This window comes from Bubalus bubalis, chromosome 17, assembly GCF_019923935.1.
Source record: "Bubalus bubalis isolate 160015118507 breed Murrah chromosome 17, NDDB_SH_1, whole genome shotgun sequence".
In the NCBI taxonomy this organism is placed as follows: Eukaryota; Metazoa; Chordata; class Mammalia; order Artiodactyla; family Bovidae; genus Bubalus; species Bubalus bubalis.
The window spans coordinates 3,549,732-3,571,676 of NC_059173.1; the positions used below are offsets into that span (position 1 = coordinate 3,549,732).

General features: G+C 58.9%; 1 protein-coding gene and 1 long non-coding RNA gene across 3 annotated transcripts; both read left to right on the plus strand.

Moving 5' to 3' along the window:
• Positions 1-4,504: 4,504 nt before the first annotated feature.
• LOC123329901 lies at positions 4,505-5,071 on the plus strand. Its single transcript, XR_006545469.1, has 2 exons — positions 4,505-4,617; positions 4,837-5,071. It is a non-coding gene; the product is annotated as an uncharacterized LOC123329901 (long non-coding RNA).
• Positions 5,072-13,009: 7,938 nt separating this feature from the next.
• On the plus strand, positions 13,010-17,354 carry OSM (oncostatin M). Of its 2 annotated transcripts, XM_006069836.4 has the most exons (3): positions 13,325-13,454; positions 15,048-15,181; positions 15,752-17,354. In XM_006069836.4, the coding sequence occupies exons 1-3, from the start codon at positions 13,421-13,423 to the stop codon at positions 16,295-16,297; spliced, it is 714 nt and encodes a 237-aa protein (XP_006069898.3). In that variant the 5' UTR covers positions 13,325-13,420; the 3' UTR covers positions 16,298-17,354. The 2 variants fall into 2 exon arrangements, with proteins under 2 accessions (XP_044785897.1, XP_006069898.3); XM_044929962.2 differs by lacking the exon at positions 15,048-15,181 and having other exon boundaries at positions 13,010-13,454.
• Positions 17,355-21,945: the final 4,591 nt, after the last annotated feature.

Below are 21,945 nucleotides of genomic sequence, written 5' to 3' on the forward strand. Positions count from 1 at the left end.
TTCTATCTCTCTGTTTGTGAGTCATTGCCTTATTTGGGTGTTCCTGCCACCCCAGCTTTCCAAGTGGGTCAGGCCTCTCCCAGTCCTCCAAGCTGGATTTTAACACATCGGTTAGTTCTGGGGCCTGCCCTCAGAACTGGCCTAGGCAGGAGCCACAGGTGCCCCGCTGGGCCGGCCTGACTCAGGCCCAGGCTTTGAGGCCAGCACGCCAGCCTGCATCTCCTGCACACGCGCGTGTGTGTGGAGGGGGGTCGTTAGCTCTCAGGGCATTAAAAGTCCTTGGGGGTCACTGGGCTGGCTCTCGGCGGGTTACAGATGGGGAGACTGAGACCCACAGGGCTTGGGCAGCGCCTGCAGCTAGGAGATGGGGATGTGACTCTGGCCCTCTCGCAGAGCTGATGCTACGGGTGCTGTCAGACGGAGGGGTCCAGGCCGGTGTCTCAGGCCGGTGGGGTGGGGGGGGGCTCACGGAGTGACCTTCTTAGCCTCCCAGGACCCAGAGAGTTTCAGGGCTAAGGAAGTCGGCTTGGTCAGCCCAGGCCTGGGCTTGGGTAATTCATAACTGAGGCTGGGGGCCCTCACTGGCACACCCAGAGCCTCGGGGCGGCCGCTCCTGAGAGCAAGGTTGAGGCCCCAGATTTCAGAGCCTGACGCTTGTCTTCAAAGATCAGCCTGTGCCCCGGAGGGGAGGCCGGGACCAACCTGTGGCCCCTCAGCCCCAGGTCCCTCATCTCCGGGGTTGGGGGGGGAGGGGGGCGTGAGCCTGGGCCGGGGTTGGGTGGGGGGCTCTGGGTGGTGGGGACAGGAGATGAGCACACCTCAGGGGGGAAGAACCCGAGGCGCATTTCCATGCTTTCTGGTCTCCACGGTCGTATATAAGTGACCTCGTCAGCCCTCCTCCAAGCGTTTGAACAGAAATTCAAGGTTTAAGGTCCTCACCCACGCCTCAGCCAGGCTGGGCCATGCAGTCCTGTGCTTGCAAAATTGCCACAAAGAGGGTTTCTTTTCCTACATAGAGGGGAGGACAGACCTACTCCCCCAGCATGGTCTACTGGTCCCACTGGGTGGGACGGGTCCAAGCAGGAGGCAGGAGGAACGGCGCCCAGTCTGCAGCAGGCCAGCCGGATGCCCTGGGAGGTCGCGGTCCCAGCTGCGTGTGGGGGAGGGGCGTGACATGCTGCATTAATTCACATGTTCACCACGTGCTCCCATCGGCCCCCTTTACCGGGGAAATGAAGCGCAGAGCAGTGAAGCGACTTAGCCAAGGTCTCACAGCTGGGCATGGCAGAACCAGAATTTAACACGAAGGTCAATAGTGCCCATGGGGCCTGGGGAGGTCCCCAGGGCGGGGGGGCAGGGACAGTGTGGCTGACCCCTGAGGGACCCGGGTGATTTTGCAAGCTCCGTCGCAATCCCGGCTGTCTGCGTCGCTGGCTGGGCGTCTGCCGCCAGTGCGTGGGCAGGCACGCGCGGCCGGGCCCTGGCTCCTCCCTGACCTCGGGCTGGGTGTTGGGCAACGGCTGCGGTTTGTGTCTCCCTTTCCCAGGCAGGCCCTGGTGCTGGGGTTCCTGAATCCAGGGGTGTCTCAAAGGGGGATGCCCAGAGCTCCTTTCCCCAAGGGGAGGGGGTCGGTGATGGTGCTGCACGTCGGGGCAGGGGGGTGATGGTGTGTGCACTTGTGGTGTGCAGGCCTTGTTTGTGCAAAACAAGCGAGCAAGTCTGTTTTGGCCAGAGAGTGTGTCCGTGTGTCTGTCTGTCTGCACATGCTTCTGAGCGTCCGTGTGTCTGTGTACTTGCGCTCCCGCGTTGGGGGTCTGGGTGTCCGCGGCTGTACGTGCACCCAGCCCCTCGTAACCCTCAGCCGTGTGCCTGGCTCTGTCTCGGCACGTGTCTCGTGTATGCGTGGCTGGTGTGTGCAGCTGCTCAGTTGTGGGCGTGTGTGAGCGTTTGCGGCACGTGTTTCTGCATGTCTGTTTTTACCTGTGGCTGGTACCGTTTTCCTGTGTCCATGTGTGCGTGCACACGTCTGCCCCTGTGTACCCTCGTGTCCACTTTCCTTCCATGGACTCACATCCCCCTGGGCCCCTCTGCCTCTCCCTGAGGCGGAAGGCCCAGCCCCCTGCAGTCCCCCGGGAGCGGTGGGCTGTGCTGCCCTCCTCAGCCCTGCCCTCTGCCTGGCCACCTCCTGCCTCCACCCTCAGCCTCCCCGACCCCCTCGTCACCCTCTGCCCACGTCTCCTTCCCCCCTCTTCTGCCTGCAGCCCCTAGGGAGCCTGGCTCTGCTTTCTGGCCCCAGTGTGTGCGGCCCTCAGCCTGAGCTCTCTACAGGGCCCCAGCCTCGCTGCCCTGAGTCAGCCCAGGGCTGTCCTCGGCAGCGTGGCTGCCCCGGGCCGGCCGCTGGTCTCCCTGCCTGGGTGTCCTCCTGGCATACCCTGGCCTCGTACATTTAGGTGTTCCCTTTCTTTCTTTCTCTTTTTTTTTTTTGACTGCGTGGCATGTGGAATCTTAGTTTCCCAATCGTGGATCGAACCGGCGCCCCCTGCGCTGGAAGCGTGGAGTGGTAACCACTGGACCGCCACGGAAGTCCCTACGTGCACCTTTCCTAAGTTGACAAACGCCAGCCCAGTGTGCAGGCGCTGCTCAGGCACTCACACAGGAGGGGCTGTGGAGACCCCCTGACTCTCTCCTGCCTCTTTGGAGCCCACTTCCTGCCTCCCAGGCTCTTTGTTTTCCTGGAGTGGTGTTTTTTTTAACTCTGCCTTAATTTTTTTTTTTTTTTCTAATTGAGGCGGAATTCACACAATATCAAGTTGACCATTTAAAAGTGAAGAGCTACCTCTGGGCCATTACCTCCGCATTCACAGTGTTGAGCAACCGTCACCTCATCTAATTCCAGAACACTTTCATCACCCCAAGAGGGAACCCCGTACCCCTCGGCTGTCACTTCCCATTCTCCTCCCGCAGCCCCTGGCAATCACTGGTGTGTCTTTATGGATTTCCCTATTCTGGACATTTCCCACTAATGCACTCATCTCATATGTGACTTCTGACGTCTAGCCTGTTCACTCAGCGTGATGCTTTTGAGGCACATCCAGGTGAACGCATGTGTCAGCACTCCATTCTTTTCAATGGCTGAATAATATTCCAATGCATGGACAGAATCACGTTTTTTGGACAGAATCATGTTTTTTGGACATAATCGCGTTTTTCAGACATAACCACTTTTTAAAGATTTTACCGGAGTATAGTTTCTTTACAATGTTGAGTTAGGTTCTGCTTTACGGTAAAGTGAATCAGCTGTATGTATACCTATATCCCCCCTCTTTTGGACTTCTTTCCCATTAAGGCTGGGCTTCCCCTGTGGCTCAAACGGTAAAGAGCCTGCCTGCAATGCAGGAGAACCGGGGTTCGGTCTCTGGGTTGGGAAGATCCCCTGGAGAAGCAAATGCAACCGACTCCAGTATCCTTGACTGGAGAATTCCATGGACAGAGGAGCCTGGCGGGCTAGAGTCCATGGGGTCGCAAAGAGTCAGACATTACTGAGTGACTAACACTTTTTCCCGTTTAGGTCACCACAGAGCATGGAGTGGAGCCCCCATGGTGAGTGGCTCTCACCAGTTACCTATTTCATACCCGGCAGTGTGTATGACATAAGCGCTTTTCTCGTCCACTGCTCGTTGATGGGCATTTGGGCTGTCCCCGCCTTTGGCCTGTTTAAGCCCCTCCTTCTTGACCGTGGGGTGCACAGCAGTTGTGTTCAGTGACTACTCTCCTCCTCCTCACGCTCTTGGCTGTGGATGGTCCCAAATGGACACACTCTGTCACCCAGCTGAATGGCCACCAACCAGTCAGCCCTTGGACAGAACAAGTCTTTTCTCCCCTCGGACCTGGAGCATGTTTCTGTTTCCGTGTCAAAATGAACACTCAGAGATTCCTTAGCGCGTCCCCAAGAACAGAAGGAGGACGAGAGCAAGTCTTCCCAGTGCCCACCCCAGGGCATTTCCTCCAGGGCCCGTAATCGGCGTCTCTGCAAAGTGAATCCTGCCTCAAGTCTTTACCACTTTGTAGACACTGGGCCCGCAGCCTGTTCCCCCGTCTCCTTCCAGTTGTCAAGCAAAGCTGGTGAGCTTGGGCTGCAGCTGGCACCCAGAGCAGGCTCAGCCATCCCACTTCCTCCCTCCACGCCCTCCGCCCTGAGGACTGAGGACTCCCCGGAAGTGCCGGGAAATCAGCTCAGCTAGCAGAACTGGCCTCTTGGCACGTCCTGTGTAGCCGGAACCTGACTTTGTGCAGGGACCAGGGCTCAGGAAAATCCCTTGGCCTCTCTGGCTGCACCAGCCACGTTCTCACCCGCACGGCAGGACCCCACTCTCACCTATGACATCCCGGTTCAGAAACTCCAGCCACGCCAGGGAGGCGTGTCTCCTGGGTCTCGCCATCAGTCCCGGGAAGGACTCCGACAGGGAGCGGGGGCAGACAGAATGCAGGTTCATTGCTAGACCCTGGGGTACCACGAAGATCAGGCTGGGTCGGCGTTCACTCCTGCAGCAAGAAATGGGCAGCCTGGCAAATGAGTCTTCCAGGTCCCTCCAGGCTTCACGGTAATTTCACTCACCTGTGAGTAAGCCTTGTCTTTCTTGGCGATTTATCCCTTGCACCTGGCTTGGTGCCCCACACGCGCAGCAGGTTCTTTATTACCTAGAGGTTGAACGAGAGACGGTAGGCTTGTCCCCTCCAATGAAGGCTGGCGCCTTTCTATGAGGCTTACGTAGAATTTGTCCTGAAATGCGTTCTTGAAAGGAAGTGGGAGAAATGCCTTGCCTTTTTCCTTTTCAGTTTGTTTTCGCAGGGAAGTGTTGAAATCTGCAGCGGCTGAAAGAATAGATGTTGAATTTGCTTTTGAAAAATCATCATAAAAGAAAAAGTCAGCGTCTTTTGTTGTACCCACACGTTCCGGGAAACAAGCTCACTCAGAAGGACAGTGCAGATAGTGGAGTGCGGTTTATTACACCGGCGAGCCCAAGGCAGAGTCTCCTCTTAGCCAAGGACCCCGACCAGTTTTTGTGAAAACCTTATATACCCTAAGTGTACTTGCCCAAACCCACCTCCCCAAATTCTTTGAAACTAGTCTGGACAAGGTGAAAGAGAGATATGATCAAAGTTAACCCATGAATCATGTGCTTTAGTAGTTAACAGTGTAGTTAACAGCGGACAATTATCAATAGGCCTGTGGTCATACCCCAATAAGCATAATAGAAGTTATGATTCTATTTGGTTACACAGATAATTAGGGTATTCTTTTAGGCAATGGAGAGTCTAGGTATGAGCCCTGGGGTTCTTCCATCCGGGAGGGCCTGGTTTTCCAGTTGGTATGTCGTTTCCATAGATACTGGGCATATAGGTCAAAGTCCACAGTCGGGCCCAAGCTGGAGTCCTGCTTTCAAGATGGAGCCTGTTCTGTCTGTTTCCTCTTTCACTTTAACCATCGAGGTTTCCTGAAAAGGAGGGATTACATGCCTTGGTGTATCAGGAGCGGTGCGATTCTGACGTTCCTCGGAATGCGCTAGAAAGGCTCCAAGAGGCCTGGTCCCACCCGGCGGTGAAGCCGGCCTGCACTTGTGGAGGTCCGGCTGCAGGGGGCTCTGCACGGCGGCTGGGGACACACCTGGGCCCATAGCCGCAGCTGCACGGTCATGCATCCATCCAGTCATCAAGGATTTATTGAGCACCTTCTGCATTCCAGGGCTTCCCTGGGGCTTAGATGGTGAAGAATCCACCTGCCAATGCAGAAGACCTGGGTTCAATCCCTGGGTTGGGAAGATCCCCTGGAGAAGGAAATGGCAACCCACTCCAGTACTCTTGCCTGGAGAATCCCCATGGACAGAGGAGTCTGGCGGGCCACAGTCCATGGCATTGCAAAGAGTTGGACACGACAGAGCAAGTAACACTTTCACTTTCACCTCTACCTTCCGCGGCCTCTGATGTGCTCTGGAGACAGGCGATGGGGAACCACCACCACCATTTCACACCCTCTTGGAATTTACAGTCTGGCTGGGGACACAACCCCACAGTTGTACAAGTTTATGGTTCTGAAGAATGCTACAGAGAGGGGTATGTGGTACTCTGGGGCGGGGGCGGGGTGTAAACTAGCCCGGGGTAGAGGAAGGCCACTTGAAGAGCTGAAACTCGGTGTCCGATGGCAGTTCAGTAGTGGGTACAGCATGTGCCAAGGCCCTGAGGTAAGAGCTCGGCTCCTCTAGGGGCTGAAGAAGGTCAGAGAGAGCGGCGGGCAGGCTGGAGAGGTGTTGGGGGCGGGCAGGCTGGAGAGGTGTTGGGGGAGGCTGGGGAAGTGGGCAGGGACTGGGGGCCGTGGCGATGACTTTGGCCTCATCCAAGAGGCAACAGGAAACCAGGGAGTGTTTTGAGCAAGAGGATCAGACCAGGCTGTGTTGTACAAGCCCCTCCGGAGGGTGGCTTGGTGTCCCCCGCCCTTTTTTTAAAAAAATTTTTATTTATTTGGCTGTGTTGGGTCTTGGTTGCAGCACACAAGATCTTCATTGCGGGCTTAGTTGCCTGCTGCAGGTGGGATCTTAGTTCCTCAATGACCAGGGATCGAACCTGGGTCCCCTGCATTGCAGGCATCACTGAAAGAGGGATTCTTAACCTCTGGATCTCCAGGGTAGTTCCTCTACCCCCCAACCTTCCCATTCAACTTCCAGCCACACCCTTCATTCTGTAAACTGTTCCATGAGGTCCTGTTTGCCCTTGCAATTCTCTCAACCTGGAATTTGTAGCATTTCTGTTCTGCCTTTCTGCCAATGAAACCTGGAATTTCACAGGTTTCACTGTGGAATTCACAATTTCAGCGATGTCTGTGCAGACCCGCGGAAACACCCACCTCCGTCCCCAACCTCCCCAGGCAGCCAACCGTGTGAGAGCACTCTGGGAGCCGCTGGCATTTGTTTCTGTGGCATCTTTGCCTCCTCCCCGCTGTGCACCTTTCCGCAAGCTCCCACCTCTCAGGCCTCAGTTTCCCCACCTGCAGGGCAGGGACCATGGACTCTGCCTCATTAGGGGGTTTTGAAGATGCAGGGAGCTGACCCATGAGGGAGTCCTGGTCCCGGTCCCCAGAAGAGCTGCAGAAATAAGCCCGTTTGTCACCACTGGGCACACAGCACATGCCTGGGCCACCAAAACAGTTTTGGCAAGAATGTGATGTTTCAAAATAGGCCTCGTGTGTTGTCATCATGAGAAAAGCCAGGACTCCGTTCGCTGAACTCCTTGATCCTGCTGAGTGTTTGCCAGGTGGTGGACTATAGCCTGCCAGGCTCCTCTGTCCATGGGATTTCCCAGGCAAAAATGCTGGAGTGGGTTGCCATGGCCTCCTCCAGGGGATCTTCCCAACCCAGGGATTGAACCCAAGTCTCTTATGTCTCCTGCATCGGCAGGAGGCTGCATGTTTAGGATTGCTTTTATTTACGGTGACGTCTCAGTGTTTGGAGCCTCCACGGGACCCCATGGCGCTTTATAGGGTTGTGGACCCTCTGTGGTCATCTCTCCTGTCCCAGCACCTCACAGAGGAGACCCTGGGCTCAAAGAGGGTGGCCCAGGGGGGTGGGGGTCATCTGCACGCTCGGCTCCTGTTCGTTGCACCTCAGAGTAGATGAAGCAGCCCCCAGTAGCCTTCACCTTGGCCTGTGTGGGGGTGTTCCCCGTGGCAGGGCCTGGTCTGGGAGCTGACGGCTGATGGCTAACGTGAGGTTGCTGCAGAGAAGCAAGTCCCTCTTCTCTCTCTCTGCACTTCCCTGAATAGGTGTTCAGGCTCCTGGAAGCGGGGGTCAGTCACCCAATTTTGGGGAGCCATGGGGTGCAGGGGAGGGTATGCAGTCCGGTCCCCACGGACACGCCAGGTCCCAGGAGAACCCTGCCAGGTCTTGAGTCAGATGACCCCCAGGCCAAGGGTGACCTCGCTGACCTCACGGGGCCCTGGAAGATCCTTGCTCACCCGGTGTTTATGTAACGTGAGTTTCCCAACCGCCCTCAGAGTCACCCTGTGACCTAAACAGATGTGCGCCGTCGTCCGCCCCAGTGGCTGGTGGGTAAGTGCTCACTGGACACTCGCTGTGGGCCGGGCATTGGCGCGCCCCGTCCGCGGAATTACAGCACCAGCCATGTAGTTAGTAGGCAGCGTTTGGCCCTGCACTTTCACAATCGAGATGCAATTCACATGTCATCGAGTGCATTTACATTTACTTTATTTATTTATCTTTGGCTGCCGTGGGTCTTCGTTGCTTTGTGCGGGCTGTCTTCAGTCCCTGTGAGCCCAGAACTTCACTCTTCGTGCAGTGCGTGGGCTTCTCATCGCGGTGGCTTCTCTTGTTGCGGAGCACGGGCTCTCGGCAGGAGGGCTTCCGTAGTTGTGGCACTCGGGCTTAGTTGCTCTGAGGCATGTGGAATGCTCCCCGAGCCAGGGATCAAACCTGCGTTCCCCTCGTTGGCAGGCCGATTCCCATCCACCGCGCCACTAGGGAAGTCCCCATCGAGTGCATTTAAAGTGTATATAATGCATGGACTTATATCCAACTGCTGGAGCCTGCGTGCCTTAGAGCCCATGCTCTGCAACAAGATAGGCCACCACAGTGAGAAACCTGTTCTCCACAAATGAAGAGTAGCCCCTGCTGGCCACAGCCGGAGAAAAGCCTGCACGCAGCAGTGAAGAGCTAGCCCAGCCAAAAATAATAAATAAATAAAAAGTAAATATAATAAAAAGCATAATCCAGTGGTTTAAGTATATTTATAAGAGGGTGAAATCATCTGTTTGATAGTTAAAAAAATATTTTCATCCCCCCTAAGAAACCCTACCCATAAGCTATCACTTCTTGTCTGTCCCCATATCCCCCAGCCCCTGGCAACCACTAATCCATTTCTGTCTCTATGGATTCACCATTTCTGGACATTTCATATAAAGGGATCATACGTGGCCTTTTCTGACTGACTTGCATGGAGCATAATGATTTTGAGGTTCGTCCACGTTGTAGCACGCATCAGTACGTCATCTCTCTTTCTGGCTGGATAATATTCTATCGTATGGACAGACCACATTTTAAAATCCATTTTCTGTGGATGGAATTGCATTGCTTCTACATTTGGGCTATTGTGAATGAATGCTTCTGTGAATATCTGTGTGCAAGTTTTTATGTGATTATATGATTTCAGTTCTCTTGCGTACATGCCCAGGAGTGGCATTGCTGGGTGTCTGAGATTTCTACGTCCACCATTTGAGGACGAGACTTTCTTTTTCCTATAGCGGCTGAATGTACCCTCTTCCATTGCCACCAGCAATGCACACGGGCTCCGACGTCTCCACGTCTTCTCCGACACGTGCTATTGTCTGTGTTCGGTCGCAGATGCCCTAGTGGAGGTGCAGTGGCATCTCGGTGTAGTTTGGACGTGCATTTTCCTGATGGCTAATGATACTGACTTCTTTTCACGTACTTATTGGCCATTTGTGTCTGGTTTGGAGAAAAGTCTTTTTAAATCCCTTGCCCGTTTAAAAATTGGGTTGTAGGCACTTCCCTGATGGTCCAGTGGTTAAGACTTCGCCTTCCAATGCAGAGGGTGTGCGTTCAAACCCTGTCGGGCGGCAAAGACCCCACATGCCTCGCAGCCAAAAAACGGAAACAAAACAGAAGCTGTATTGTAACAAATTCAATAGAGACTTAAAAATGGCCCACATCAAAAAAAATTTTGTTTCAATTAAAAAAATGGGGTTGTTTGTCTTCTCTGTTGTTAAACTGCGGCACTGAGGTTCAGAAAAGCGGGGATGTGACTGGGCCAAGAATTCTGGGCCCACAAGCAGATGGAGACCGGAACCTGGGTTGGTCTCCACCCATAGCCTGCAGGCCTCTGCTCCCAGGCCTCTGCATCTCCTGCATCCACTGTTGACCTGCCCCTCAGGTCACACCAAATCCTATCCTTGTGTTTAAAGGTAGGTGGGGGGGGGGGGGGGCGGCGGGGAGCTCCCCAGCTGGAGGGTGGATCGGAAAGGCGAGGAAACAGCAGTTCTGAGGAACCAAGCGGGCCCTCTCTTCCCCTCCGGATCACGCGGACCTGGCTGACGTGGCCCGGGAAGCGGGGACAGCCCGGGCCCTGTGGTCGTGGAGCCTATTTATACTGGCGGGGGCCGTGTCGCAAGCCTTTCCTGCTGGCAGGAGGGACGTCACCAGGCGCTGACCTCACCAGAAATGCTGACGCATCTTCCCCTTACACTTTGCTTGGATGGGCTGTGGGGCCGCCTCACCTCAGCCTCCTCCAGCCCAGCTCCGGGCTTCTCCCCAGTGTCCCCACTCCCTGCAGCCCCCCAGCCACACCCTCTACTTGAAGCCATTGACTCTCGTCCCTCAAGTGTGTGCACCGAGGTCACGACCCCCAGCACCTCAGAATGTGAGTGTGCACAGAGCCAGGGCCTGCAAAAAGGCAATCGGGATAAAGTGGGGCCATTGGGTGAGCCCCACTGCAATGTGACAGGCGTCCGTAGAAGAGGAGATCGGGGCCTCCCTGGTGTGGCTCAGTGGCAATGAAGCCACCTGCCAGTGCAGGGGACGTGAGTTTGATCCCTGGTCCAGGAGAACCCCACGTGCCGGGGTGCAGTGAAGCCCGTGCACCACAGCTACTGAGCCTGTGCTCAAAAGCCGCGCGAGCCACAGCTACGGAAGCCCATGAGCCTAGGTCCTCTGCAACAAGAGAAGCCACCGCAGTGAGAGAAGCCCGTGGATCGCAACTAGAGAAAAGCCCATGCGGCAATGAAGACCCAACACGGCCCCAAATAATTTTTCATGAAAGGAGAAGAGATCTGGGCACAGACAGACACGGCAGGGCAGCTGTGGGAGGAGATGGTGAGAAGCTGGCCGTCTGCAAGCCAAGGAGGGCGGCCTCAGGATGAAGCCAGCACCTTGAGCTCGGACTTTCAGCTCTGGGACTGTGAGAAAACACCTTTGGATCATTTCTGTCTGTGGTACCTGGTTATGGCAGCTCCAGCAAATTCATTTGTAAGTTTAAAGCTCCGTGCTCAGAGCCAGCTCTTTCAGATGTGAAGGCACCCTTCTTCACATAGAGATGTTTTTATAAAAGGCACACCACAGGTGGAGCGATCGCAACATCTCTGGGTCTTGGAGGCCTCTTCAAACCGGGGAGACCCTACTGCTTCTGGACCAAGGGGTGAAAACACTGGGCTGTCCCCTGAGCATGGAGGCTGCTCAGCAAGGATCCCGTGAGAGGGGCATGAGGCTCTCTGGCCAGACCTGGCTCTCCCACCTGGAGCCCAGCCCTGAGCTTCTCCAAGCTTCGGTTTTTCTCTCATTACCAGGAGCCGGGGAACTTCCCTGGTGGTCCAATGGTTAAGAATCCACCTTCCAATGCAGGGGATGCAGGTTTGATCCCTGGTTGGGGAACTAAGATCCCACAAGCCACAGGGCTACTAAGCTCAGGCACCACACTCAAAACCCACTCACCACAACAAAAGATCCCACGTTCTGCAACTAAAACCCAACGTGGCCAAATAAGTACATTTTTTTTTTTTTTTAAAGCAAACAACTATTAAAAAAAGGGAGCTGAGGCACGCCTGCCCGGCCGGTATCCCTCCCAGGGCTGCAGCGAGATGAGATCAGAGATGTGAAATGAACAAGGATCCGGGCCTGGCCTGGGCCCAGGAAGCCGCCTTGTGGGAGTGGGCGCCGGGATGCGGAATCGAGCAGAAGTGACGTTCTCAGGAGGAGACTCCAGAACTGGGCCTTATGGGTGCCGGGGGTGTGATGGGGACCAGGGAGTAGGCAGGGGCGGGTGAGGAGAAACCTCCGGGGCTTAGGGTGGCGGGTGCCCCTGGTGCTGCCCATTGCTAGTTCCTCAGCACTTGGAAAAGAGCAGGCCAAATAAACGTTTGTTGACTGCGTAAATGAGCGAGATGGGCGTGTCTCCAGGGGGCGGGCTGGTGGGAATGGCCTTGGGGGTATTGATGGGTGCTGGGATGGGTGCCCGACCTTCCTCCTCCTGGCTACCTTGGCATTCCTGATCCGGGCTCCACAGGGCCCAAGCAGCTCAGGCTTCTTTGGCCCCACGCCCCCGCTAGGGGCCCCACCCCGCTCCTCAGCCTTTGACACCCTCCTCCCCACGGCAGTCCTCAGGGTGCAGGCCAAGGACCCCCAGCCAGTCTGCTGGAGGGGCTCGGGTGGCCAGGCATGGCGTGCGGGCCAGCGCAGGCTCCGTCTGCGCTCTCATCCTGTGGAGAAGCAGCAGGTTGACTCAGGAGGCGCTGTCTCTGGGGCCCCTCCTCTCGTTTCTTTGAGAAGCAGAGGACCTACTCGAGATCACTATCTTTCAGAGAAAGTGAAACCTGGCCCCCACCCGTCACCAGCGACTCCCCCTCCAGCTTCCCCTCTGAGCTCACAGCTTCCCCATCTCCTCCGCCCCCCTACCCCGCCTCCCCGACAGCCAATACTTGGAAGCAGACTGCTTCATTGCCCCTTTTTTCCTTCCAAGGGCCTTTGCCTTTTATGTCCATGATGGCAGCAGCCCAGTGAGATAGCTGAGAGATACTTTTCAAATCTCATTTTACAGGTGGTGGGGGCCTCCGTGGCCCAGAGAGGCGAAGCAACTTGCCTTGGGTCACATAGCATGTCAGTGGGCTTGAGCCCTGATCTCCCTTTTTTCTTGCCCCAAGTGCCTGGTTCGATGGGCCTGGGATGGGGAACACTGGTTATATGAGGGGTGCCTCGCGGGGGAGAGGAGATGGCGGGGAGCCCCACCGAAGGATGCAGGTCTTGGGGCCAGAATCACAATCTCGGGGCTGCCAGCCTGGGTCTGGCTCTGTGCCCAGAGCCCCGTGGTTTCCGCTCACAGATGTCCCAACAGCCCCGCGGGAGGGCGGGAAGGGCACCCAAGAAGGAAGATGTCTCGCTCCCCTCACCCCCAAACCACAGTGGCCTGAAGCCCAATGGCCCCCAGGCAGGGACCCGGCTATGGGCCCTCCAGGGGCCCGGCTGGCAAACCCTCCCATCTATCCCAGACGCGCACCCCCTGCAGCGGGCATAGACCCCCTTGCTTCCCCGCTCACCCCAGGAAGGCTGAGGCTGTGGTTTGCATCATCCTTGGGCGTGGGGGGCTGACCTCGAAGAATGAATTCGAAGAAAACAGGAGGAGGCGCGGGCATGCCACCGCACTGGGCGCCCATTGGCCGCCTGCAGAAACTTTGGTTTTTTTTAGGGTCATGTTCCCAGAAGGCCTCCCCTCCCCCACCCCCTCCCCACCCACCTCACGAGGTGTTGGCCAATCACCCCGACGGGCATAAAGTGGCTGCCAGCCCTCAGGGCTCCAGGCAGGGAGGTGTCACCCCCAGCGGGCGCAGGCCGGAGCTTGGTCACCCAGCATGCGGGCACAGCGTATGCAGAGAACACTGCTCAGTGAGTACTTCCTTCCTCCCCGCCGGCAACTGCCTGCCGGGCTCACGGGCACCAGTAGGGAGCAGGGCCACCCTTTGCCCTCTGGGAACTGGGCAGAATGATGCTGAGAAGGGGAGAGAGCCAGGGGGCAGGCAAAGAGAGGGATCCACTGAGAACACAGCATCTTCACAGCAGGAGAAGCGTATCCCCGGAGGGCTTCCAGGTGGAGGTGATGCAGACTCGTGGACTCTGGGAGCAAGGGAGTGAGGGAAGGAGATCACCACTGCAGGAGAAGCCAGGGAAGCAGGAGTGAGGCGGGAGATGTGCTGGGGCAGAGGAGGAGGCCGGGGAAGCTGAGCGGGATCGTGGTGTGATGTCTGGAAAGGCGGTGGGGTGCCTCCTTTTTTTGGCCCGGATTCACAGGCCCTGGGATGGATGGGCACTCTCAGCTGGGTCTGGGGGCCCGGGAGCCCACACAATCACACAGCACCCATAGCCACACCCACAGGGTGACAGGCACACAGAGCCGCGTGACGTCATCCGGTGCCCTTGGTCTCAGCCATCTGGGAAGCCCTGCACGCAGCCCGGGGCCCCTGCGGCCGATGGGTCACAACAGCTGGCCGTGTGTAGCGGCTGTTCCCTTGGGCCTTGCGCAGACCCAGACACACGCCCACACAGGCGCCCTGGCCCCATGCGCTCGGGGCTTACCCCAGCCCCCGCCGGCCAAGCCCAGCAGCAGGTACCTGAGGGGGCGGCAGGGGGTGCCCTGTGGCTGCGTTCCCCTGGCGCCCAGCCCCCTGGGCCCTGGCTGCGGCGTCTTCCCCAAGGGGCCATGGTTCCTAGGAAGGGAAAGTGGTGTCACTGCCTTCCGGGCCATTGCACCACAGGCCCTTCCGACCACGTGGCTGGCGGTGCCGGTGGGTGGGTGGGGGGAGGTGGTGGAGGGGGGGAGCTGTGACGGTGCCCGCCCACCGCGGGGTGCTCTGGCTCACTACATCTCTGGCGGGGGGCGCCTGAAAGAAGTGGCCGTTTCCGGAGAGAGGAGGGAGGCCCGAGAGATGGGGGCAGAGGGTGGCCTTGGGTGACCTGAACAAGTCCTTCTCCTTTGGCGCCTTGGTTCTCCTGTGGGTCAGATGGGGGTGTGGATGAGCTTATCTCATGCATCCTCTCCAGGTGGAAAGGCAGCCCCTCCTGGTTCTGCAGATGGAGCTCAGGGCCAGGGCTACAAACCCCTCTGGAGGCCCCCTGTAGGGTTGGGGGTATTGGGGCCTGCAGCAATGGCGGATCCTTAGCCCAGAGGTCTCGTGGGACCCATCCGGGCCCCCGTAGGTCAGCTCCCGAGGTTGGCAGGCTGGACTCGGCTGGGCCCCACCGCCTCTTCTCAAAAGGCTTGGTGGTGAGCCACGGCCACTGTCAGGTGCAGGGCAGCGGCTCTCTGGACGGTGGTGCTGGCCGCCGCAGGTGTCCCTGGGCACGCGCAGAGCCCAGCCCCCGCCTCCACGCGGATGAGGGACGGGCTGTGCCCTCCTCTGAGGCCCGCGTGAGCGCCCTCCCCTCTGCAGGGCGCCCACTGGCAGAGACTGAAGCCGGTCCCTCGTCTTCCCTCTGCCCCAGGTCTGGTCCTCAGACTTCTGTTCCTGTGCACAGTGGCCACAGGCAAGTGCTCGGGCAAGTACCACGAGCTTCTCCTGCAGCTCCAGCGCCAGGCGGACCTCATGCAGGAACCCAGCATGCTCCTGGATCCCTATGTGAGTGCCCAGCCCCCCCGGGGGGCACCTGAGTCTCAGAGAACTGTGGGTGGAGCTGGGGCTGGAGCAATCCCCAGAGAGGACCCTCTCAGCCTGGGGCTGGTGGGGGAACCGAGGCTCCACGTTATTCCAGGGCCACAGTGACTGTCGCGGGTCTAACCCTGAGACGTCAAGGAAACAGTGGGTGGGCCTGGAGGGTGAACCCCGACTCCATCACCTCATTCGTCTGTTTGCCCAGCGTGCTCATTGCACATCTACCACGGGCCTTGTTCTAGGCACCTGGTCGTCGCAGGGAACAGTCCACTCTCCTAAGCTCAGGTCATCTCCCATCACTTCCACAACGACACACCTCACACCACCATCACCACGTGTGTGGTCACCCCCGCCAGCCCCGCCTGCAATGACCTGGGAGTCCTCTCCCTTCTTGGGCCTCAGTTTCTTGATCTGTACAATGGGAGGGTTGGATGGGGGAGGGGTGCATGTGGTCCAGCAGCTCAAGGCTGAGCAGGTGTGTGTGTGCTGTCGGGGCTCCAGGGCTCACCTCTGTACTGTCCTTTTCGCTCTCCCCAGATCCGCCTCCAAGGCCTGCACAGTCCCGTACTGCAGGAACACTGCAGGGAGCGCCCGGGGGATTTTCCCAGCGAGGATGCCCTGTGGAGGCTCAGCAGGCAGGACTTCCTGCGGACCCTCAACACCACACTGGGCCTCGTCCTTCGCATGCTGAGCGCCCTGCAGCAGGACCTCCCGGAAGCAGCCCACCAACAGGCGGAGATGAATGTCCGCGGGTTCGGGAACAACATCCACTGCATGGCCCAGCTGCTGCGCGGCTCCTCGGACCCAGAGGCCGCTGAGCCCACCCAGCCGGGCCCAGGGCCCGCGCCGCTGCCGCCCACGCCGCCTTCCAGCACCTTCCAGCGCAAGCTCAGGAACTGTGGGTTCCTGCGAGGCTACCACCGCTTCATGCGCACAGCTGGGCAGGTCCTCCGGGGCTGGGGGGAGAGACAGGGCCGCAGCCGCAGACACAGCCCCCGCTGGGCCCTGCAGAGGGGGGCCCGCAGGACACGGCCCTTCCCGGAGGTCAGGAGACTCGCGCCCAGGGGCCAGCTGCCCCGGTAGCCTTTGGGGCACCCCTGCCAGGTGAAAGGTCAGCAGGTGGCGTGCAGGACGGCAGGCCGCCGCCACCCATCTCCTCTCCGCTCCCCACATCTCTGAAGCGCACTTTAAGGGGTGTGAGCCAGGCAGCCCCCTCTAGCTCCCCCAAGGCTGGGCTGCAGGGGTACGGTCAGGCTGTGGAGTGCCCCCAGCCCTGGGTTCCTCGGCCCTCGGGGGGTGGCCGGGCCAGGTCCATACAGGGCCAACTTTCCATTGATTCAGGGGTCGGATGACACAGGCTGACTCACGGCCAGACTGGGCCCCCCCACCCCCGCTCTGCTCCCCGGAGACCGGCCGGACTGTCCTTCTCATGACTTGCATGGCTCTTGCCCCCATACTTCCTCCTTACCCTAGTGGCCCAGCTCCAAGGCGGTGGGGGTCAGGGCCTGAGTTGGCCGACTATGCCTCATCGCGTCTGGGGCCAGATCCCTGGATGCCTGGGAGGCCTCACTTTAGGCAGCTGTGATGGAGCCGAGGGCACTGGAAGGAGCACTGATGGGGGTGGGGGGTCGGTCCGAGGTTGGCCTCTAACTCGCCGTGTGACCTCATCAAGGCCACCTTGCTTCTTAGGACCTCAGTTTTCTCTTTGTGATTCGAAGGGCTTGGGGACCGCGTGCAGCCCTCTCTGCTTGTCAGTTGCTGGGACTCTGTGACACAGGGTGGATATCAGATTCTCTCCATACATAGGGACACACGGTGCAGACGGCGCCTGGGCACAGGCTCCGCTCTCTGGAGGAGACCTACCTAGTGCTTGGAAGCGCCTGGTCTTGGGTCTCGGCTGCCACCTGCGCCCCCTGGTGGTGCATCATGGTATTTTTTTCGTGCTGAAATCATCGCCCTCCTGGAGGGGGGGTCCCAGAAGCTTCTGGGCCAATTCCTTGGAGGGACAGGACTAATTTATAGATTTTTTTTTAAATCAGTTTTTTAAAAATCTGTTTTCTATTTATAAGGCTTATTTATGATGTGTATTTAATGTTAATATTGTGCAAACATATATTTAAAATTTGCATGGTTTCTAAAGCCCCTGTGTGTCTCTGTTGCATTGGTTGGGGGGGGAGTTGGGGAAGCCTCTTGGAGATGGGGGGGTCCCTAGGTGGCAAGGCCACAAGCGTCCACCAAGGAGGGCTGGGCTGGGGGTCCTTGCTCTATCCGGGCAGGGAAGCCGCACACCCGTCAGCTGTGGGCTCTGACTGAGGGGGCATCTCAGAGAAAGTGCCCATTTTCTCAGAGTGGGTCTCCCTTGAGAAGCTGGGGACCAGAGGTTTGGGAACCAGAGGGGACAGGGGAAAGATGGAGTATGTGGGTTGCTCTTGGTCTTCGTGGGTGAGTGGCTGGGGGTATGTGTCCTGTGGGTGTTGTGTGAAACAGCGAAGTGAAGTGAAAGTCACTCAGTTGTGTCCGACTCTTTGCAACCCCCATGGACTATACAGTCCATGGAATTCTCCAGGCCAGAATACTGGAGTGGGTAGCCTTTCCCTTCTCCAGGGGATCTTCCCAACCCAGGGTTTAAACCCAGGTCTCCCGCATTGTAGGCAGATTCTTTACCAATTGAACCACAAGGGAAGCCCAACACTGGAGTGGGTAGCTTATCCCTTTTCCAGCGGATCTTCCCGACCCAGGAATCAACCCGGGGTCTCCTGCATTGCAGGCGGATTCTTTACCAACTGAGCTACCAGGGAAGTCACTAAGTCATGTCCAGCTCTTGCGACCCCATGGACTGTAGCCCACCAGGCTCCTCTGTCCGTCGGATTTCCCAAGCAGGAATACTGGAGTGGGTAGCCATTTCCTTCTCCAGAGGATCTTCCGGATCCAGGGATAGAATCCAGGTTTCCTGCATTGCAGGCAGTTTCTTTATCATCTGAGCCACCAGGGAAGCCCCTGGTGTGTTGTGTGAAACAGACAAGATAATAATAGATCTTGTCTCAGATATGGCCTACAACCTGGTAGGTGCTTGAAACTGTTTCCTGAAGGGCCCCAGGTCGGGTAGGGATTCCACCTGGTTGCCCCCGATGCTCAGGGCCTCACCCCCGGAAGGTCATCTATAGATCAGTGACATGCGAAGCGGCAGCTACAAAGGAAGGGCTCACAGAATTAGATGAACTTGACCTAGATCAGTCCCTGGCCACGCCCATTTCTGGTGGGAACAAGACTTAACATGGGGTGGAAGAGAACTCCACCCACTATGACCCACTTTGCTGATGAGAAGACTGAGGCTCAGAGAGTTTGAGTGACCTGCCCAGGTCCTCAGAGCCAATTTCCTGGGGGCAGGCACATTTCGAATTCCGGTCCATTGGACGTCAGGGCGGGAGCATCCTCCCATCACCTTTCAACCTCTGTAACTCTGCTGACAAGCTCACGAGTCCCCCGGGGCACAGAGCTCCCAGAAGAGGGGTCAGACAGATGACAGACAAGCAAAAGAACGGACAGGAGCACCTGAGGTTGCAGTGCGAGCTTGAGCTTGGCAAAAACAAAGCAGTGATGAAACAGAGAGTGAGAGTCTGGAGATGCGAGTGGTCAGTGGGGCACCTGGAAGAGGTGATGTCCACTCTGCAGCCTAAATGACGCACAGGAGGAGGGGTGGAGCCTCTAGGTGGCGGAAAGGGCCGGGGCAAAAAATGCTCTGAGCATTCAAGAATCGGTGTAGTGAGTGAGGGTATTGCTGATTTATCAAAAGGGCCCAGAGGGGGACAGCCTCTTGCTCAAGGTCACAGAACAAGTTAGTGCAGGGCTAGGGCTAGAACTCCAGGTCTCTTACTCGCAGCCAGGGCGCACCCTCTGTATCCCAGGCTGTTTACAAAGTACTTAGTAAAGGCTCTCCGTTACCTGCCCCCCGCCCCCTGCCTACTGGCCCCACTGGGGCTCCCTCTTGCTCTTGGGCTTCCTGCCATACCAGCCACTTTTGGATCCCAGTGGACCTCCCCCCACAAGGCCCCTGCCGGTGCTCTTCTGTCTGCAGTGCTGTGCTCCTTCTGGTTAGCTCATCCTTGGCTGGGTCCAGCAACATGGTAACTTTTCTCAAAAGTGTCCAACGGGGCGGCGGGGGCCTCAGCTCGTGTGGCATTTGCACTGCCTGTCTGCCTCCCTGCTAGCCTGGAGCCTCCGAGGACAGAGTCCACCTCTGTCTTCTCTGCCCGGTCCCAGCACGCAGCAGGAGCCCAATGAGGAGCCGGGCAGGGAGCCCAGCCTAGACTGGTGCTCCCCAGGTGCCCTCGACGGCAGACGGCCGGCCTCGCTCTTTGCGGCCCTGCTCAAGCGTGGTGGTGCTGGTGGGGGTGGTCTTTCCTCGGATCGGGCTGCTGGGAAGCTGTGGGTGGAAGGTGGGCAGATCCGGAGAGCCAGGCACCCGCGGTCTCCCTGAGCGGAAGGGGATCCGGCTCTGTAGCTGCCTGTGGAGAGGGCCGAAGAGGTTCTGGGCGAGGAAGAGCTGGCAAGGGAGCTGGCAAGCCCAGGGTGGTGGCTCTCCGCCCTGCCTGGCACCCACCCGGCAGGAAGCAGATCAGGGAGCCCCCAGATGCTGGGGTGGGGGCCTTGGGGGTCTGTCAGGGAGGACGTGTCACCTCCATGATGCTGTCTCCCGAGGAGGCCCCAAGCTGCACCATCTCCAGCTCGGTCCCAGAGCTGCAGACCCGGCTGCCAGAACGTCGGCCGGGTGCCCCGTGGATGCCTCGAGGCCGCACTCAGCCCCAGGCCTGCACCTCACCCCACGTGCCCTCACGGACGCTCCAGCAGCCCAGCGCACCTCCCGCAGCCTCGGCCTGAGGGTCATTTCTGTCATCTGCGCCTGGAGTCAGGAGAAGCCCTCTCAGCTCCCCTCCCCGCTCCCTGCAGCCACAGCTGTGTGAGGCTGGGGTTTGGGGCAGCCGCTCTAGGAAAGCTTTTGCACCTCAGCCTGCGTGGACTCCCCGCGCCCCGCGGGCCTGCACACAGCGCAAGCTCCCCACGGTGGCGGCTCGTGTGACGGGGCCGCCATCCACAGGCCAGCTGGCCCAGGGTCAGGGAGAGAGAGGGGCCTCTGGCAGCTCTGCTGCTGGAATCGACCGGAGCTGGGTTTTCTTTCTTGTCTTAAGCTTTTCAGGGTGACGGTCACAGCCCCTCAGTCGACCCTGCACGTCGCTCACACACACACACACACACACACACACAAACACGGATGAAAAGTTCCCTGGGAAACGGCAGCAAGGGGGCCCGGCACTTAGTCTGCCTCCAGAAAAGACTCCCTGTGTGCTCGGGGCAGAGCTGGGCCTTGCGCCTGCATGCCCTCGCCGCCCGCCATCTCTGCCGCGACGCGTCCATCCCTCTCGAGGGATGGGAGAGGATGTGAAGGGTCAGCAGAGTGACCCCACGCCCCCGCCCCGGGCTCCGTGCACCCTCCGGCTGAGCCCCGGCGTCCCCGGCAGCTTGGTAGACTCCGTTACCAGGCTGCCTCCCAGGTGGGCCAGAGGTTTTCCCCAAGACAGTGGAACACGGGGCCTGCGGGGCTATCATTAGGCAGGTGCCCGAGCCACGTCTCCTTTCTTTTCTCTCCCTCTTTTTCCCTTTTCCTCGCTGCTTTTCTTTCTTTGTAGCTCTCCTCCTCTTTCTGTCCCTGTGGCCCCCCGCTCCCCGCCCGCCTCTCCCCACTGCGCACGCCAGGCCTGGGACCCGGAGTGCCCACAGAACGCCTTTTCCATGCCGAGGAAAGGGTCACAGTCCATGGTCAGAGTGGGGAGGCCCCCGGCTCCGCCGGCGCAGCTGCCGGCTTCCTGGGGCGGCCCGAGGGCTGGGCTCTGCCGGCTCGGGGAGGGGCGAAGTTCTCGGGAGCGGGTGGGGTTGGGCAGGTGGGGCCCCTTGCCCATGGAGGAAGGCGGGCCAGGCGGGCCGGGGCGCCGAGGTGGGTGCTGGGGCAGGGAGAGGTGGCTCAAGGGGCACCGTGTCCGGGGTTGGGGGCTGGCTGCAGCCCTGTGACTCCTCCAGCGATGGGGACCAGGGGACACGGCCCTGGTGCACACGGCCTGTGGCAGGTCTGAGTCAAAACACCTAAGGCCGACCCCGGCCGGTCATGTGGAGGGCTGCCCAGTCATCGCCTTATGCCGGCCTGGATCACCCTGGCAGGCTGGGCGCGGCCCAGTCAGCTGTGAGTCAGGCCCCGGCGGCCTCGCCACGCAGCACAGGGCAGGGGCCGCCCGGGCACAGGGACGCCCCCTCCCCAGCCCTGGCCGCTCTTCTCTCCTCAGCGGGCCTGAAGAGCCTGGCCCACCTGTGTCAGGGGCAGTCTGTCCAGGAACCTGGGCCGCCCGGCCCCCGTGGCCCCCAGCCCTTCAGCTGGGGGTGGGGGGAGTGGGGTGGGGTGGAAGTGGGGGGAGCCTCCGGGCCACCCGGCCCTGGACGGGAAGTCAAGTCGGGGGCGGAGTGAGGAGACGTCTCCAGAGAAGGTTCAGCAGGCGAGGGAAGCAGCAGAAGGCCCAGCCCCACGTCGATGGTACCCCACTGAAGACCCAGCCAGTGCCCCGCCAGACAGCCAAGGGTCCAGCGTGCCCTGAACCACGGTAGGCTTCCCCCAATTTATCCTCAGCGCAAGTAGACATCACCCGTCCCCTTGTGTGTCGGGGTACCTGGTGGCCCACCTGGCTCTC